General features: G+C 41.9%; 1 protein-coding gene and 1 pseudogene across 1 annotated transcript; one reads left to right on the plus strand and one right to left on the minus strand.

The window, feature by feature from the left end:
• Positions 1-5,828, minus strand: part of LOC129859896 (C-X-C chemokine receptor type 2-like) — a 27,129-nt pseudogene extending 21,301 nt beyond the window's left edge.
• LOC129859897 (actin-related protein 2/3 complex subunit 2-B) lies at positions 2,471-17,384 on the plus strand. The gene is made up of 10 exons (XM_055930118.1): positions 2,471-2,722; positions 3,715-3,749; positions 3,880-3,992; positions 7,314-7,359; positions 8,261-8,447; positions 10,088-10,181; positions 11,937-12,063; positions 12,562-12,662; positions 13,131-13,231; positions 16,947-17,384. The coding sequence occupies exons 1-10, from the start codon at positions 2,649-2,651 to the stop codon at positions 16,966-16,968; spliced, it is 900 nt and encodes a 299-aa protein (XP_055786093.1). The 5' UTR covers positions 2,471-2,648; the 3' UTR covers positions 16,969-17,384.
• The last annotated feature ends 1,928 nt before the right edge of the window (positions 17,385-19,312 follow it).

Consider the following 19,312-nt stretch of genomic DNA (forward strand, 5'->3'; position numbering starts at 1 on the left):
TGGCTTTCAGAGTGCGCTGTGGCCTGTGAGTTACGCCTCCTGTGTATGATAGTTTATGCCTATTCCCTGCCTGTACTTTATTGGATTTCCTGTTATCTACCTATTGCCTGATCTCCCGGACTACGTTACTAGCCTTTTCCCTGCCTGTACTGTTTCCCTTTTGGACCCCCCTGTGTATGACCTTCTGCCTACCCCTGGAAACAGCTACCTGCCTCCTCCTGTGGTATTTTGCAATAAACACCTTCTGCGCTTGAAACCATCTCACTGTCTCCCCTCGTGTTAATTACAATATTTTAGATTCTTCAACGTAGCCACCCTTTGCCTTGGTGACAGCTTTGCTCACTCTTGGCGTTCTCACAACCAACTTCATGAGGAATGCTTTTCCAACAGTCTTGAAGGAGTTCACACATATGCTGAGCACTTGTTGGCTGCTTTTCTATCATTCTCCGGTCCAACTCATCCAAACCATCTCAATTGGGTTGAGGTCGGGTGATTGTGGAGACCAGGTCTTCTTATACAGCACTCCATCACTCTCCTTCTTGGTCAAATAGCCCTTACACAGCCTGGAGGTGTGTTTTGGGTCTTGGTCCTGTTGAAAAACAAATTATTGTCCCACAAACCAGATTGGATGGCATATCGCTGCAGAATGCTGTGGTAGCCATGCTGGTAAAGTGTGCCTTGAATTCTAAATAAATTGATGACAGTGTATTTGTATTTATTAACAATCCCCATTAGTTTTTGCCAAGGCAGCAGCTACTCTTCCTGGGGTCCCACATGACATATAAAACAAAAGATAAAACAGTGAACTATGTTTGTACTGAATGAGCTAAAGATAAAACAGTACATCATATAACATCTCTACACCCCAACATATCCACAACACAAAATGTTCAATACCACCATACAGCAATATCACAATGTGTGGGTATGCATGTGTCTGTACCATTATGTGTGTCTTTTCACAGTCACCGTTGTTCCATAAGTAAGCATTTCACTGTATCTGTTGTATTCGGTGCACGTGACAAATAAACTTTGATTTGATTTGAGGTGTATTTGTACCTGCTTTTTAAATCTGATTATACTGCTTGCATCAGTTACCTGATGTGGAATAGAGTTCCATGTAGTCATGACTCTATGTAGTACTGTGCGCCTCCCATAGCCTGTTCTGGACTTGGGGACTGTGAAGAGACCTCTAGTAGCATGTCTTGTGGGGTATGCATGGGTGTCCGAGCTGTGTGCTCATGTTTCTTGGCCCAAGCAAGTCTCTTCTAATTGGTGTCCTTTAGTAGTGGATTCTTTGCAGCAATTCGACCATGAAGGCCTGATTCATGAAGTCTCCTCTGAACAGTTGATGTTGAGATGTGTCTGTTACATGAACTCCGTGAAGCATTTATTTGGGCTGCAATCTGAGGTGCAGTTACCTCTAATGAACTTATCCTCTGCACCAGAGGGATCTTCCTTTCCTGTGGCGGCCCTCATGAGAGCTAGTTTCATCATAGCGCTTGATGGTTTTTGCAACTGCACTTGAAGAAATGTTCAAAGTTCTTGAAATGTTTTGCATTGACTGACCTTCATGTCTTAAAGTAATGATGGACTGTCGTTTTTCTTTGCTTATTTGAGCTGTTCTTGCCATAATATGGACTTTGTCTTTTACCAAATAGGACTATCTTCTGTATACCACCCCTACCTTGTCACAACACAACTGATTGGCTCAAGCGCAGTAATTACACAAATTCATTGAAATACATTCCAGGTGACTACCTCATAAACCTGGTTGAGATAATGCCGAGAGTGTGTAAAGCTGTCATCAAGGCAAAGGGTGGCTACTTTGAAGAATCTCAAATATAAAATATATTTTGATTTGTTTAACAGTTTTTTGGTTACTACATGATTCCATATGTGTTATTTAATAGTGTTGATGTCTTCACTATTATTCTACAATGAAGAAAATAGTAAATATAAAGAAAAATCCTTGAATGGGTAGGTGTTTCCAAACGTTTGACTGATACTGTATATATACAGTATATTTAATATATGCATTACATAGCCTACTACATTACAAACGTGGGGTTTGTCTATTACTAGGAGTACAAGGAACCATGAACGATTTAAATGTGTTTTGTTATCTGACAAAAACACACAAGGAAGGTGCGCAGTTATTTAAGCAATAGGCCCGAGGAGGTGTGGTATATGGATGTTCTTATGCACGATGCAACGTGGAGTTTCTGGATACAGCCCTTAGCTGTGGTATATTGGCCATATACCACAAACCACCGAGGTGCCTTATTGCTATTATAAACTGGTTACCAATGTCATTAGAGCATTAAAAATAAATGTTTTGTTATAATCGTTGTATACGGTCTGATATACCACGGCTTTCAGCCAAACAGCATTCAGGGCTCGAACCACCCAGTTTATAATAAAAATTGAAGCAATTAGTGTGCACATTTTATATCTAGACCAATATCAGCCACAATCTTACAGGCAGTGCTGTGAGCAACCTTGCTTTGGGGTCCGGAATGAAATAAGCGGAAGAGCCGACAGCGGTCTGTCAGGGAAGAAACATTTGCAGAATTTGACACAAAGAAGCCTAAGGATCTAAAACAAGTTTTATATTTCGATATAAACGTATTTTCCAGTCCGCTGCAATGATTCTGCTAGAAATCAACAACCGGATTATAGAAGAGACGCTGACGTTGAAATTTGACGGCGCATCCAATGGGTGAGAAATCATTGTTCCAGACTAGCTTGCTAGCTTCCGAATAGCTAACAGTAGCCGTATCTTAATGTCGGGCCAGTATTATTTGGTCGACAATGAATGATGGATGGAAAATGTGCGGCTGGTGGAATTGACAGAACAGGGACTATAGATTTGACACGTACAGTAATATTCTGATTTAACTGAATAAAGTGGCACGCGCCTCTGCAAGAGACATCGCTTACCCGGAACACTGGGGTGTGTCTGTCACTGGTTAGCTTTGGCTAGCTAGACTAGCTGGGCAGGGGAAGCCTATCTGATAACTGTCTAGCCCCAATAAGGGGGTAACGCTAAGCGAACTCTAGCTTACGTGTGCTTGTCGGCATCCCCTCATTTATTGTCCCAATGAACTGACAATTTTTCAATTATGATGATGGTGGCTTTCACATAAAATATGTCCAGCCGTGTTTGTTAGCTAGCTAACTATACCTATCACTGGCTGCTATGCTAATCACCGCAATACAAGGGAATCTGCTTTTCTAGTTCATGGTATAGTAGCTAACTAGTTTGCTTTGAATTGAGAAAGAGAACGTATCGTTATGGGTTAACCTTGTATTAGCTAGAGTCGTTCAATTTCAGGAAATGAATAGAGAATAATCAGACTAGATAGCTGCTAGCACTATATAAGCCATCGCATTGTTGGCCTCTTCCGCATTCCAGCATCCCCAAGTTGGGTCTTGTCAGTGCAACTCTCTGGGGAGAGGAACTACAGTTATAGACAACTTCTAAACCTCAAGGAGTGGTTTCTTGAAATACAATTGCAAGTTGCACGAAAAACAAAATGGTTTTACACGAATATGCCAACATGGTAACTGCTACTGCAGAATAGTATTATACTGGCAGCAAATTAAGCGTTGTCTATAGTTAAGCCTACTCAACAAAACATGTCTGAATTTGTTATATTATCATGCATTCAGTTTCATACATATTTGACATATAATCCTCTCTATTTGTAGGACAAAACCAGAGGCAGTGGAGGTGACATTTGCAGGTGAGTTAAGGACTAGTGGTTAATGTTTCCACGCAGTACCATGCAGTTTTAACAATATTATGCTATTTTCAGGAGTGAGTTGTCCAGGTGGGTGTTTGTTCGTAACTGATGGCTTTTCTCTGAACTGTAGATTTCGATGGTGTCCTCTACCACATCTCCAACCCCGATGGGGACAAGACCAAGCTGATGGTCAGCATCTCCCTCAAGTTCTACAAGGAGCTGCAGGAGCACGGAGCTGATGAGGTGACACACACACACCAGCATCTGTACCTCCCTTGCCCTTCATTCAACCTACAGAAATGTCCCGTGTAGCTCAGTTGGTAGAGCATGGCGCTTGCAACGCCAGGGTTGTGGGTTCGATTCCCACGGGGGACCAGTATATGTGACCGACCGGCTCGATTTGGTCTTATGTAGCAAAATTTGAAATTGTGTTTTTTACATTGGATCAAGGTAGAGACTCGGCGCTAGAAAATTGTATATCATACACTACAGATGAGGAACATTGGGAAAGTAATTCTGCTTTGAAAGTTGATAAACATGTAACCTCACTTTTGAGGAAATGGCCCTTGAATTTTTTGGTACCTACTGGAGAGCTCTTCTTTATCTACACCCATTCAGCATCATTTGCACCTTTTTAAGCTTTAGCCCCACCCATCTATTTAATGATTCACATGTGAGGCTATGTACTAAATAACCAAAGATTTAACTTTTGGACTCCCCCTGCATATTTGCAATCAAATGCCGAAAGTTTTTCCTTAGCTATCAGACTCTAATTCCACTGATTTCACAACTCAGTTCTCCAGAAAGGAGAGCAACACTTATGCAGTTCTACTACCTGATAGCTTTTCTTTTTATCAGCATTAAAAAGGATTACCTACACATACTCACACGCTCATATTATAGACAGAAACGTACTATATGGCAGACCAATCCGAACTCGTCTCGCAGCATGTCCAGCCCACTCATTTTCTCAGGCAATCATTGCTAGCAGGAAGGATGCTGTATCTTTCCATGACTAAATCGACTAGGCTCGTAATTTAACAACTTTATTTGTTTTTACATATGACATACAAGTTTGTTATTAAGGCATTCTTCCAGAATGCATTTCTTGCAAAAAAATACATTTTGATTTATAAAAAATAAATAAAAAAAGGTTTACGTTCAAATGGCGGTCCTGTGAATTAGTGACGTGCGACATACAGTTTCCTGAAACGAGTCACATATATATTCTTTTTTTTTGAGCAGTGTGTATATATATATATATATATATATATATATATATATATATATATATATATATATATATATATATTTTTTTTTAAGCATGAAAATGTATGCATTCACTACTGTAAGTTGCTCTGTATAAGAGCGTCTGCTAAATTACAAAAATGTAATGCTTGAAAACTGTCACACCCTGGCCTTATCTTTGTTTTCTTTATTATTTTAGTTGGGTCAGGGTGTGACATGGGGGATGTATGTGTTTTGTATTGTCTAGGGTTTTTTGTATGTTTATGGGGCAGTGTTCAGTCTAGGTGTTTGTATGTCTATGGTTGCCTAGATTGGTTCTCAATTAGAGACAGCTGTCTATAGTTCTCTCTGATTGGGAGCCATATTTAGGCAGCCATAGTCATTAGGTAGTTTGTGGGTGATTGTCTATGTCTTTACGTTAGCTGCTTGTGTCTGCACTTCCGTTTTGTAGCTTCACGGTCGTTTGTTGTTTTTGTATAGTTTGTTCCTGTTCGTTGCGTTCTTTGTTTTATAGGTTCACATGTTCAGGACTGTAGCGTCGTTGGTTTCGTTTTGTTTATTGTTTTTGTTCGTGTCAAAGAAGTATTCAAATAAATATGGATACATACCATGCTGCATATTGGTCTGATCCTTGCTCCTCCTCAGACGAGGAGGATTACGACGATCGTGACAAAAACGAACCCATGGCACTCATCATAGCTTCAATTGTAGTTTAAAATGTGTGTCAGAGTAGATGTTTCATTTTATGTGAAAAAGGAGAAATGTCTGTAAAGAAGGATGTCAGGGCTTTGTACATCCTCACCATGTATGGAAGAAAGCAGCAGCAGTGGTTTCTTATAGAAACAGGAAGTGGTTTCTGACTCACCCTATACGGAGGAAGTGCTGACTGAGACAGCTAAATGTAGCCTAATGAACACCATGACTGCTTTTCCTGTAGTCTTCCACTCCTTGTTTTCTTACTCTCTGCGAGCACTACTGGATCAAAGGACTGGATAGGTTTTAACAGTATTGCTTTTACCTGTCGAGCACTTTAAGATCATGTGGAAAGGAACACCTATATCACTTGCTGCACAGTGGTGTGTTTTTAAAGAACCAGATCATGTCCCAGTCCTGTCACCTGACCATAGAACATGAATTTTTATTTTATTTTATTTTTTATTTCACCTTTATTTAACCAGGTAGGCAAATTGAGAACACGTTCTCATTTACAATTGCGACCTGGCCAAGATAAAGCAAAGCAGTTCGACACATACAACAACACATAGTTACACATGGAGTAAAACAAACATACAGTCAATAATACAGTGAAAAATAAGTCTATATACAATATGAGCAAGTGAGGTGAGATAAGGGAGGTGAAGGCAAACAAAATATATATATAAATAAATAAAAATATAAAAAGGCCATGGTGGCGAAGTAAATACAATATAGCAAGTAAAAAATAACACTGGAATGGTTGGTTTGCAGTGGAAGAAGGTGCAAAGTAGAGATAGAAATAATGGGGTGCAAAGGAGCAAAATAAATACAGTAGGTAAAGAGGTAGTTGTTTGGGCTAAATTATAGATGGGCTATGTACAGGTGCAGTAATCTATGAGCTGCTCTGACAGCTGGTGCTTAAAGCTAGTGAGGGAGATAAGTGTTTCCAGTTTCAGAGATTTTTGTAGTTCGTTCCAGTCATTGGCAGCAGAGAACTGGAAGGAGAGGCGGCCATGTCTGCCTTCATTGCCTTGTTTCCTACTTCCAGCTCCGTTCTTCATTGTAGTGGTTTAGAAAGCTAGTTTAACTACAGCAAAAACAAAGTGGCCTTGTGAGAACATGCTCAGCTAATCAAGCCTTGTCCTTTTCAGTCACTCAATGTTGGTACACATTGTCAGTTTTCTTCACTAACCCACAACAAAACACATTTTCGTGTAGAAATGTTCCACTTTACATGTTACATAATAGATTTACACAATACATAAATACTGTGTCACAATGGTGCAGTTTTACTGTAAAGGAAACTGAGTTGCAGTACAGCTTATTATAATAGAAGTTATGTAATCTCCTCTGTTTTGACATTTGTATGCTGGATTTGCATATTATTGCCTTTTTTGTTCAGAACATGGGCTACATTCCAGTGATTCCACGTTGACAGGTAACCGCTGTTTTAGGGGAAGGCTTATGATCTCCCCTTACCATTATCTACACTGAGACATCCACCCCTACCAGTCCACTCTAGCTCTCTGATGTTGCATAGCTGGTGTCGGACTCTGTCGGTGCCTTTTGTGATCTCTGTTACTGTCCCTAATAACACACCAAATCCCTCCCTCCTTTCAGCTGCTGAAGCGGGTCTATGGGAACTTCCTGGTTTCACCCGAAGCGTGTAAGTATTATGTAACTACGGTCCACTCCCTATGTAAGTTACCACTGTCACCATGTTAATGACTCCAACTGCTCAGAGAATTATCGACAGCGCGTCATATAGCCAATCCCTTATGGAGGTCCAACACCCAGACTTATATTACTACCACTGACTTCGCTGATAGTACATTTTTCCTAAATGAAGTAGCTAACTATGACTGAGATGCACTATGTGGTTGTCCATCACTATAAATGACTCAAATGTAAAAAATAAACAACTGCTTCTTGTTTTCCTGCTTTAGTTTTGCCCACAGCCTGAAGTTTAGACACATTCAATTAAAATAACACCATGCACCCACATCCTCCTCCATGATTGAAACTATATGTAACCGATATGAAATTGTTAGCGGTGGTGCGCGCTAATAGCGTTTCAATCGGTGACGTCACTCGCTTTGAGACCTTGAAGTAGTGGTTCCCCTTGCTCTGCAAGGGCCACGGCTTTTGTGGAGCGATGGGTAACGATGCTTTGTGGGTAACTGTTGTTGATGTGTGCAGAGGGTCCCTGGTTCGCCGTCGGGGCGAGGGGACGGACTAAAGTTATACTGTTACATATAGATAGTGTTTACTGGGTGATACGCTGTCTTTGGTTGGCACCAGGGCTAACACTTTGCATTTAGGCCAACACGTTGTTCATTTTTTTTGCTTAATAGTTTACTTTGTTGGAAAGTCAATGCAGAGTTTGGGTTTTATTAGTATTTATTGTAATTTACTATAGGCCGGTTTTGACCCCCATTCCCTTCAGAGATTGACACACGATCGACACCATGTCGTAGTTAGTAAACCTCTTACTAAGAAGTTTTCTAGCGATTTTAATAATTATATCGAACAATAGCTGATCTTAGCTGTGATTGGCTGTCTCCTAGGCTACAATGTGTCCCTGATCTTTGACCTGGATGCGGTCCCGGCCAACAAGGAGGAAGTGATCCACCAGGCGGGCATGCTGAAGAGGAACTGCTTCGCCTCTGTGTTTGAGAAGTACTTCAAGTTCCAGGAGGAGGGCAAGGAGGGAGAGACGAGGGCCGTGGTCCACTACAGAGACGACGAGTCCATGTAGGTGGCCGCTGCACTGCCTGGATGAAAATGTATAGAAGTAACATAGACAAAAGCAAGGATGCTATTTGTTGTTGACCACTAAATGTCTGAGGCTTTGGGTGGGGGGGGTTCTACTAAAACATATGGAATTGTTTTAAGGTGGTAATGACATGGATCATTTAGCTATTTGATTTGGAATTTTAGGACCCCTGTAGGTATCAAAATAATTACTTGTTGAAATATAAAATTTTGCCTTTACTGCTATAGCCCATAAAAACACATTGAATAATAATAAATGGCAAAACAGTCTAAAATAAATCATAAGGAATAAAGTTTTAAAAACACCTACTCATTCAAGGGTTTTTCTCTATTTTTACTATATTCTACATTGTAGAATAATAGTGAAGACATCAAAACAATGAAAAAGCACCTATGGAATCGTGTAGTAACCAAAAAAGTGTTAAACAAATGTTATATTTGAGATTCTTCAAATAGCCACCCTTTGCCTTGATGACAGCTCTGCACACTTGGCATTCTGTGAACCAGCTTCATGAGGTAGTCACCTGGAATCCATTTCAATTAACAGGTGTACCTTAAGTTAATTTGTGGAATTTCATTCCATAATGCATTTGAGCCAATCAGTTGTGTTGTGACAAGGTAGTGGGTGTGGTGGATATACCAAAGATGTACATATTTGGCAAGAACAGCTCAAATAAGCAAAGAGAAATGGCAGTCCATTACTTTAAGACATGAAGGTCAGTCTATTGCTCGTGTTTCTTGGCCAAAGCAAGTCTCTTCTTATTGGTGTCCTTTAGTTGGTTTCTTTACAGCAATTCAACCACGAAGGCCTGATTCACACAGTCTCCTATGAACAGTTGACGTTGAAATGTGTCTCTTACTTGAACGCCGACGCATTTATTTTGGCTGCAATCTGAGGCTGGTAACTCTAATGAACTTATCCTCTGCAGCAGAAGTAACTCTGGGTCTTCCTTTCCTGTGGTGGTCTTCATGAGAGCCAGTTTCATCATAGCGCTTGATAGTTTTGCGACTGCACTTGAAGAAACGTTCAAAGTTTTTAAATGTCTGTATTGACTGACTTTCATGTCTTTAAGAAATTATGGACTGTCATTTCTCTTTGCTTATTTGAGCTGTTCTTGCCATAATATGGACTTAGTCTTTTACCAAATAGGGCTATCTTCTGTATACCACCCCTACCATGTCACAACACAACCGATTGGCTCAAAAGCATTAAGAAAGAAAGAAATTCCACAAAGGAACTTTTAACGAGGCACACCTGTTAATTGAAATGCATTCCAGGTGACTACCTCATGAAGCTGGTTGAGAGAATGCCAAGCCTGTGCAAGCTGTCAAGGCAAAGTGTGGCTACTTTGAAGAATCTCCAATATAAAATATATTTTGATTTGTTTAACTTTTTTTGCTTACTACATGATTCCATATGTGTTATTTAATATTTTTGATGTCTTCACTATTATTCTACAATGTAAAAATAAAAACCCTTGAATGATTAGGTGTCTAAACCTTTGACTGGTACTGTATATATTTTTAAATCCAAGAAACCTTCCTTTTTTTTTACTGCCAGTATTCCATGTCACCGAGGTGACTACTGGCTGTTGACATGTTTCTGTGTTTGTCCTCAGGTATCTGGAGGCCAAGAAGGACAGAGTGACGGTGGTGTTCAGCACAGTGTTCAAAGACGACGATGATGTCATCCTTGGGAAAGTGTTCATGCAGGTAAAACAATATTTCTCCCTCAAGTAGTAATGCACCGATATAACATTTTTGACCGATATCCAATATTTTCCTTGCCAAGAAAACCCGATACAGATATTTAACATTTTAGTGGCCTTTTAAGCATTCTAGTACAGTTAACTATTTAACACACACATGGATGCAGCGGTCTAAGGCAATGTATCTCAGTGCAGGAGGCGTCACTACAGTCCTTGGTTCGAATCCAGGCTGTATCACATCCGGCCGTTATGGGAGTCCCATAGAGCGCCGTACAATTGGCCCAGCGTCGTCCGAGTTTGGCCGTCATTGTAAATAACAATTTGTTCTTAACTGACTTGCCTAGTTAAATAAAGGTTACCACACTGACCAAAAAAAATGTTATTTTGTTGGCATGTACTTATGTCCCCATTACCAGTGACACAATCAACTCATTTATTTCACTTACTTGCTGTGCTGTTTCGTTGTTCCGTCGTTTCAGTCTCAACCAGGATTTCATCATACATGTCAAGCGGTGAAGTTTCAGCTCTGTCTGTCCGTGGCCTCTTTCCCTCGGTGCGCACTGTATCTGTTTCCATCTTGTCCAGCTGTGTATAACATTTCACGTAAACCCTGTCTCTTGTCTGCATCGAGGTAGCGGTCCTTGTACATAGCATCGAGCATTGTGGCGACACAGTAAAGAGAATGTCACCGGCTCGCTCGTTCACAGCCTGTGGGTAGTTTTGTTGAGCAGGCGTTTCAATGCCATGACAGAGGGCATCCCGGCTGTAGTTGATCAGCTCATTTCTCCAGTCAGTAGTTTTGAATGGCGCTAGCTAGTGTGTTCATGTTTCCATGTTTCAAACATGTTCTCAAATGCCATTGAAACGGCAGCAGCGGTATGACAACCAGCACATTCATGAGCATGAAATACGACTTTCCTCAGTACGGAATCCTCGTCGACCCACTGTGCTGTCAGACTCTGCATGCTCATTTGGCTGATATCGCTGTGTCGTGAAGCTAATAGCTGTGACGCTATTACTGTGTAACTCCGGTAGGGCAACATCTGGAAAAATCGGCGAAAGCCAACATCACCCACGACAGAGTAAGGTTGTCAAGGACAACGAATTTTATTATCTTGGCGTTAATGGATTTGGCCTTTGAGTTGTCTCGCTGAAATGTTCTAACTCTTTCAAATGACTGCTCTATCCACACAGCAGACATTGTGGGCTAAGTTTGGAATGCTGTGTAGCGCAAAATTTTACGTGGCGTCATTACATCATGTACCTACGTTATAGGTATGCACGTCAGCTTTGACATCGGTATTGCACATCGGTATTGCACATCGGCATTAAACTAGAAATATCGGGTCGATGTTGGCATTTTTAGATAATATCGTCCGATTCCGATATGTTCACTGATATATCGTGCATCCCTACTCAAGTTTTCATTACCCTTAACAGGAACCGCCTCTCACATGATTAAAATGAGCTTGGCAGCACTATGTACGGTACAAGATGATGTAATTACAATACAGGATGTAGTTGTCCATGTGGTTGTGAAAAGGAGAAAGGGTGCCTAAGTATCTTTGCACTGTTGCCTAAAGGTAGTTCACTACAGTAATGAAGAAACTCCATCACCTCCATGTCTGTGCAAATGATTTATGAAATATCTCATTTGCTCTCTACACTATCAGGTATTTGTCATGGACAACCTTAGTGTGTGTGTCGCTCTCTGTATGTGTCTCACTGTCTGTCTGTGTTGCTCTCTCTCTGTGTGTAGGAGTTTAAGGAGGGTCGGCGAGCCAGTCACACTGCCCCCCAGGTTCTGTTCAGCCACCGGGAGCCGCCCCTGGAGCTGAAGGACACTGACGCCGCCGTTGGAGACAACATCGGCTACATCACCTTCGGTCTGTACCAACCATTCCCAGCTTTTCCAGAATTCCTGGTTGGAGGATTCTGGATTTTCTGCTTATTCCATTCTGATTCCTGGAAACTTCTAAATGGGATTTTGGGCCTTCCTGGGAATTACATGGGTGCACTGTACAATATAGTTCTTAGAGCTGAATTGTGTAACCGTTAAATATATATTTTTTAACTTAAACTAGACATGCAATTAATTAGTCAGTTTTCCAACGCTAGTGACATGATAGAAAGTAGTCAGTTTTCCAACGCTAGTGACATGATAGAAAGTAGTCAGTTTTCCAACGCTAGTGACATGATAGAAAGTAGTCAGTTTTCCAACGCTAGTGACATGATAGAAAGTAGTCAGTTTTCCAACGCTAGTGACATGATAGAAAGTAGTCCGTGGATGATCATAAACAAACATTAGCTTGAATATTAGGTCAGTCATCGGCCTAATTCCAATGTCTTTGTGTTAATGTGTGTTATTTCTCCTGTCCTCTCAGTCCTGTTCCCACGTCACACCAATGCCAACGCCAGAGACAACACCATCAACCTCATCCACACCTTCAGGGACTACCTGCACTACCACATAAAGTGCTCCAAGGTGACTTCCCTAACTAGTATACTAACTAGGACCCTATTAGTCCCAGCTTCTGCTCTGCCCTAACTAGGACACTACTATACCTGCACTACCCAATATAGTGCTCCAAGATGAGCACTAACTATTGCCCTTACTAGGGCCCTACCATACCTGCACTACCATGTAAAGGAACAGTTTTCTGGACATAGATTAAGCAAGGGTTGAGGGAATAACTTTACCTACCCTAACTAGGGCCCTGCTTTGCCTGCCCTACTTTACCGGCACTAGCATGGTAAAACCCTGCAATCTGTGATCATAAAGGTATCTGATGGGCTTTCCATCGTAAAAAGTTACGGCCGTGTAAATATGTGCTTTTCAGATTCCTGCTTGGTATGAGTTGAGGTCAGTTAGTGTGCGTGTCAGTGAGCTGTTGGTTCAGTAGGTGTGTATTAAGGTATGTCTCATTCACCCCCCCCACCCCCCCACTTCCAGGCCTACATCCACACACGTATGAGGGCAAAGACTTCTGACTTCCTCAAGGTGTTGAACAGGGCTCGACCCGACGCTGAGAAGAAGGAGATGAAGACCATGTCGTAAGTTACTGCTGCTCACTCCAGTGTTGGAATACTGATCTAGGATCAGTTTAGCCTTTTAGCTTACTATGGATAGTATTACATGTTTATGTGGGAGGGGATCCTAGATCAGCACACCTACTCTCAGATGCTTTTAGAATATGGCCCCATACCTGGACTGTGCTTGATTGAGCTTGTCTGGAACTAATGGAATAGTCCCAAAAGTGCAAGCCCCGCCCACCTGGCACTCCAGCCATTGCTCACAAAACGTGACCTAACGTTGACTCTAGCTAGCAGCACTGCTTGTAGGACACTTCTGTCCTTAAAAACAAGTCATATGGGAAATTCACTCTGCTGGAGCTGTGTGGCTGTGAGTGCAGCCTGTTCTCAAAGAGATCAGTTCATCTGTTATCATTTATTGAAGCACACTGGCTACTTTCACCATGTCCCCAGATCTTATTGTCCCTGATAATGCTTTATTTTATTTTGTGTGAAATGTTTTCACGTCCCTCGCCCACCTCGACATTCCTTTCTTAATTAAATACCAACACCGAACACACACGCATCGGTGCCTGTGTGGTGAACAGCAGTCAGATGGGGAGAGAGAGCCAGAGTGGAAGTGTGTACTCTCTCTACATCTCTGGTACCAAGTTGCAGCCTTCGCCCAAACCACAGCTGATAAATTAATGGATTGAAGAGTCCTTAGAAGCTGATAAAATAATAGATTCTACAGATTCCTTAGAACCCTCCTGTAATGTTCTTGTGTCTGTAGGCTACTGTGTTTGTGAGGGCGGTCTTGTTTCAACAGTTGTGTGTTTGTTAGTTCATTGTGTGTGTACTACTAAAACTGCTTTGACACTAGCAGCGCTGTTTGAAGTGGGCTCAGGCGGAATTTTTACAAGCTGCCCCCACTCACTCTCACACTCAGTTTGGTCCCTATTTCTGTGTGGGATCTGTGGATCTGACCAGCACTCCCCCTCTCTGTCTGAAACAGAAGAGCCCTGGTCTAAATATGAATATTTAACTGTGACTGGGGAATTGTATGGCAGTGTTCCTCAGGGAGCTCTGGGTGGAAGGAAGCAGAGGTGAACTCTTGTTTCACTATCTGGGATTTAGTCAGCCGCAGTTGAAATAGTTGGGTCAACATTTAGTTGGAAGGTGTGGTGTCTGTATTTTTTTTACTCCTGCACGAAGGCCATATGTGCTGACCTTTTGTGTGTTGACCAAGAGTTGTCTGTTCTTTCGACCAATCTATTGGTCAACATTTTGAAACATATTTTTCCATATAGACGCATCGAATGTATTTTAATCAAATCAACGATATATACTGAGCTTGTCTGATGCTTTAAGCGAACTGTTTGATTAAATAATTAAGACAAATGACTAGAGGGAGTCCGACCGCATTTGATTTGATTGTGCCGGGTTTAGACTTGCTGTGTTATAAAGAAAATACATTGAGCGACTGTGATGAACATCCTTTGTCTCTCTCTCTCCTCTCTACTGCAGCGACCACCACACATCAACAGTGTGTATATTGCTTATTCCCTCAAACCTTGCTCTCTTTACGTGACACATGTATGCTTCGCATGCACGTGACCAATAGGGCCTGACCTATAGCATATCATAATCACATCAATAAATTGGTTCTAACATACTCTGAACACCATAACACACGTGACAGCCAAATGGATGCAGAGGACATGACAAACTCGAAACGGGAATGTTTACTGGTTGCGCAGGAGGTAAAAAGGAAGTTGGATGTCTGGAATAAATTTGACTAGTTGTAGTAAATACTGGAGATCAAGAAAAAATGTATGGAGCGCTGGGATGGTAGTTCTCCAGAAACATGGTTGTAGTGAACCTATAGGATGGTAGTTCTCCAGGAACAGGGTTGGAGTGAACCTATAGGATGGTTGTTCTCCAGGAACAGGGTTGGAGAGAACCTATGGGATGGTTCTCCAGGAACAGGGTTGGAGTGAACCTATAGGATGGTTGTTCTCCAGGAACAGGGTTGGAGAGAACCTATAGGATGGTTCTCCAGAAACAGGGTTGGAGTGAACCTATAGGTTGGTAGTTCTCCAGGAACAGGGTTGGAGAGAACCTATAGGATGGTTGGAGTGAACTTATAGGATGGTAGTTCTCCAGGAACAGGGTTGGAGAGAGGACCTAAAGGATGATAGTTCTCCAGGAACAGGGTTGGAGAGAGGACCTATAGGATGGTAGTTCTCCAGGAACAGGGTTGGAGAGAGGACCTATAGGATGATAGTTCTCCAGGAACAGGGTTGGAGAGAGGACCTATAGGATGATAGTTCTCCAGGAACAGGGTGTAGTCTCACCCATTCATTTCTAATGACTGGTCATTTTTGACTGGGAAACACCATAGGTGTACAGAAGTTAAATTAAACACCCAAAATGCTATGAAAATCATCAACAAGTATTTTGTGTGTTCAGATGCCCTGTGTGGACAAAGTCATGGAACCTTATGAGAATCGGGTTAAATGAACAACATTTTTCAGAGGAAATTTGTAAATCGGTCCAATTTGAGCAGGAGGGTTAAGAAAGAAAGAAATTCAACAAATGAACTTTTAACAAGGCACACCTATTAATTAAATCATTCCAGGTGACTACCTCATGAAGCTGGTTGAGAGAATGCCAAGTGTGTGCAAAGCTGTCATCAAGGCAAATGGTGGCTACTTTGAAGAATCTCAAATATAAAATATCTTGATATATTTTAACACTTTTTTTTTCTTTCTGATTACTAAATGATTCCATATTTGTTATTTCATAGTTTTGATGTCTTCACTATTATTCTACAATGTAGAAAATAGTACAATTTATTAAAAAACTGGAATGAGTAGGTGTCCCAACTTTTGACTGGTACTGTATATATGTTTTTTCTTTATTTTACCCCCCTTTTCTCACCAACGGGCTCGGGAGAGGCGTAGGTCGAGTCATGCGTCCTCCGAAACATGGCCCGCCAAACCGCGCTTCTTAACACCTGCCCGTTTTACCCGGAAGCCAGCTGCACCAATGTGTTGGAGGAAACACTGTTTAACTGACAGTCAGCCTGCAGGTGCCCGGGCCGCCACAAGGAGTTGCTATAGAGCGCAATGAGCCAAGTAAAGCTCCCCCGGCCAAACCCTCCCCTAACCCAGCCAGCACTGGGCCAATTGTGTGCCGCTCTTTGGGACTCCGAGTCACGGCCGGTTGTAACACAGCCTGGGATCGAACCTGAGTCTGTAGTTACGCTTCAAAAAATGCGATGCAGTGCCTTAGACAGCTGCGCCACTCGGAAGGCCCCATGTATTTAATTTTCAATAAATTTGCAAACATTTGTAAAATAAGCATGTTTTTACTTTGACATTATGGGGTCTTGTGTGTAGATGGATGAGGGGGGGGGGGTATATTTTGAATTCAGGCTGTAACACAACAAATGTGGAATAAGTTGAGGGGTATAAATACTTTCTGAAGGCACTGTATCTGCATTCATCTGTCAACTATATCTTTCAACTGCAACATTTCAACAACTTTGTCACCTAGTCAGCGCCAGCGAGGAGCCTACCTTGGACCTCGTGGCGAGAGGGTTTTCCTTTAAAACATTGACGGAATAACACCTAGAAGCAGTAATGCCAAGCCCTCTGTAGAATAGGCTTTAGAGCGAGCTGCCAATAAAGTGTCTGTGTGGCAATACTCTTTCATTGATTTCTGGCTAATTGTTTTTTATGTCTGTTTTCAGGGGCAAGACGTTCTCCCGCTGAGGCTGGTCCACACGTGCACTCTGACCCCTGGACATGCCCAATCGTGCCACACTGAGACTCGACTCCACATTGGACAGGATCACAGGCCCCTAAAGCCCCGCCCAGCGCGTGTCCATCCTGTGTCTTTTTTAAATAAAGTTGTCTCTTAGTAGAAATCGAGGCTTAAAAAAATAAAAAGGGCATTCCTTGCTTCGCATAGTTAAAAGATAATTATTAGTCCTATATAAATATATATATAAAAAAATATGATGTTTTGATACAATATCTTTTACTCCATTTGGTACTGTTACCTTGCTCCCTCCCTCCCTGGTGGTGTCCATAACATCAGAACCCCTCTTTCTCCTTCCTCCTCTCTATGCTTCCATGTTGTCTGTACCATTGTCATTGGAAAAATAAACCAGTCTTATAAAACATTATTTTCTGTGTTGTGGTTTCACAGACCTTAATCTCACATTAACATTACTTCATTTGTCCAATTGTACAAGGTCCAACGGAAATGTGACTTGCACTTTATCCCAACTCCTCTGAAAGACAAAAAGGTACACATACAGGTTGGAGAAGGGGGCTGCCATACTACGGCGCAATTGTGGGGGTTAAGTGCCTTGTTCAAGGGCGCAACGGCAGGCGATGGCATCTAGGATGTGATACCTGCAACCCTCCCGTTGCCAGCTAACTTCCTGCATGATTTTCCCCTTAAGACCCGGGATTCGACCTGGCAACCCTCCGGTTGCTGGCTTCTCTAACCGCTAGGCTACCTGTCGATACCTGCCATGTCCTAGTCACAATTCTTTACAACTTCAGTACTTGTTTGACAAATTCATCTCACGTCATCAACCAAAGTTGTTTTGTTTATTTTTTGCCGTTTCATCTAGATACCATTCCTTAGAACTCCGGACCTCGTTTCCTTAGATCATTGTCAGCCATGAGTTTCTTTTCCATCGGTAGCTGTGTCTCCTTTGACAACACATTATCTTGAGATAACAAAAACATGTAATTTTACCTTTTGCTAGGGAACATGACAATGGAGATTTGAGAGTTCAGTCAAGGGTAAAGTACCAGTCGTTACAAGTTGGCACCACTGAGTGATTGGGGGATGATGGACACATTGTCAACATCCTTTCTCAGGAATGTTATGTATAGCTGTCAAACTGGTGTGGAGTAATACCGAGGAGAGTATGTGGAGAGGCCTGCCTACTTTATTTTATCATAGGTACAGTACAGCAGAAACGGTAGTGTCACAATCGTCTTGCTGAGAGAGAGTGGACCAAGGCGCAGCGTGTGAAAAATACATCTTCTCTTTATTTAGAAGAACCAAAACAACGACCGTGAAGCTATAAAGACAAATAGTGCTGACACAAACACTACACATAGACAATTACCCACAAACACCTAAAGCCTATGGCTGCCTTAAATATGGCTCCCAATCAGAGACAACAATAAACAGCTGTCTCTGATTGAGAACCAAATCAGGCAACCATAGACTTTCCTAAACACCTACACTGAACACTACCCCATACCTACTACAAAACCCCCTAAACAATACACACACCCTCAACTAGACAAAACACACAAACATTCCCCATGTCACACCCTGACCTAACTAAAAATAATAAAGAAAACAAAGAATACTAAGGCCAGGGCGTGACAGGTAGATCTGCTTGTGCTCTTGCCAACTCTGACATGCCACACGTCTTACAGAGAACCTAATCTTACACTTCAGCAATTGTAGTTGTCAATCATGGGAGACGACATGTTTACTGTTGCATTGTCTTTGATTTCACTTTAGCTTCACTGAAAACAGCTCTGTTTATCCAGTGGTGTGTGGTGGAGTATGATCAGGACGTTTACCCTGGTATCGTGCAAGACGTTCACGCAGAGAGTGGTGCTTTTGTGAAAACCATGAGTCGTGTTGGCCCCAACCATGTCATGGCTTTAGAAGCTTCTGATGGGCTAATTGACATCATTTGAGTCAATTGGAGGTGTACCTGTGGATGTATTTCAAGGTCTACCTTCAAACTCTGTGCCTCTTTGCTTGACATCATGGGGAAATCAAAGGAAATCAGCCAAGACCTCAGGAAAAACATTATGGACCTCCACAAGTCTGGTTCATCATTGGGAGCAATTTCCAAACGCCTGAAGGTACCACGTTCATCTGTACAAACAATAGTATGCAAGTATAAACACCATGGGACCACACAGCCGTCATACCGCTCAGGAAGGAGTCGTGTTCTGTTTCCTAAGAGATGAACGTACTTTAGTGCGAAACGGGCAAATCAATCCCAGAACAACAGCAAAGGACCTTGTGAAGATGCTGGAGGAAACCGGTACAAAAGTATCTATATCC

The sequence above is a fragment of the Salvelinus fontinalis genome, chromosome 7 (assembly GCF_029448725.1).
Source record: "Salvelinus fontinalis isolate EN_2023a chromosome 7, ASM2944872v1, whole genome shotgun sequence".
NCBI lineage: Eukaryota > Metazoa > Chordata > Actinopteri > Salmoniformes > Salmonidae > Salvelinus > Salvelinus fontinalis.

What these genes read in the sequence shown, in the direction of transcription:
- LOC129859897 (XM_055930118.1), top strand. Translation starts at nt 2,649, where the DNA reads ATGATTCTGCTAGAAATCAACAACCGGATTATAGAAGAGACGCTGACG. An exon ending in CCTGGTTTCACCCGAAGCGT is followed by an intron (nt 7,360 to 8,260) that starts GTAAGTATTATG and finishes GCTGTCTCCTAG; the next exon opens with GCTACAATGTGTCCCTGATC. An exon ending in ACCACATAAAGTGCTCCAAG is followed by an intron (nt 12,663 to 13,130) that starts GTGACTTCCCTA and finishes CCCCACTTCCAG; the next exon opens with GCCTACATCCACACACGTAT.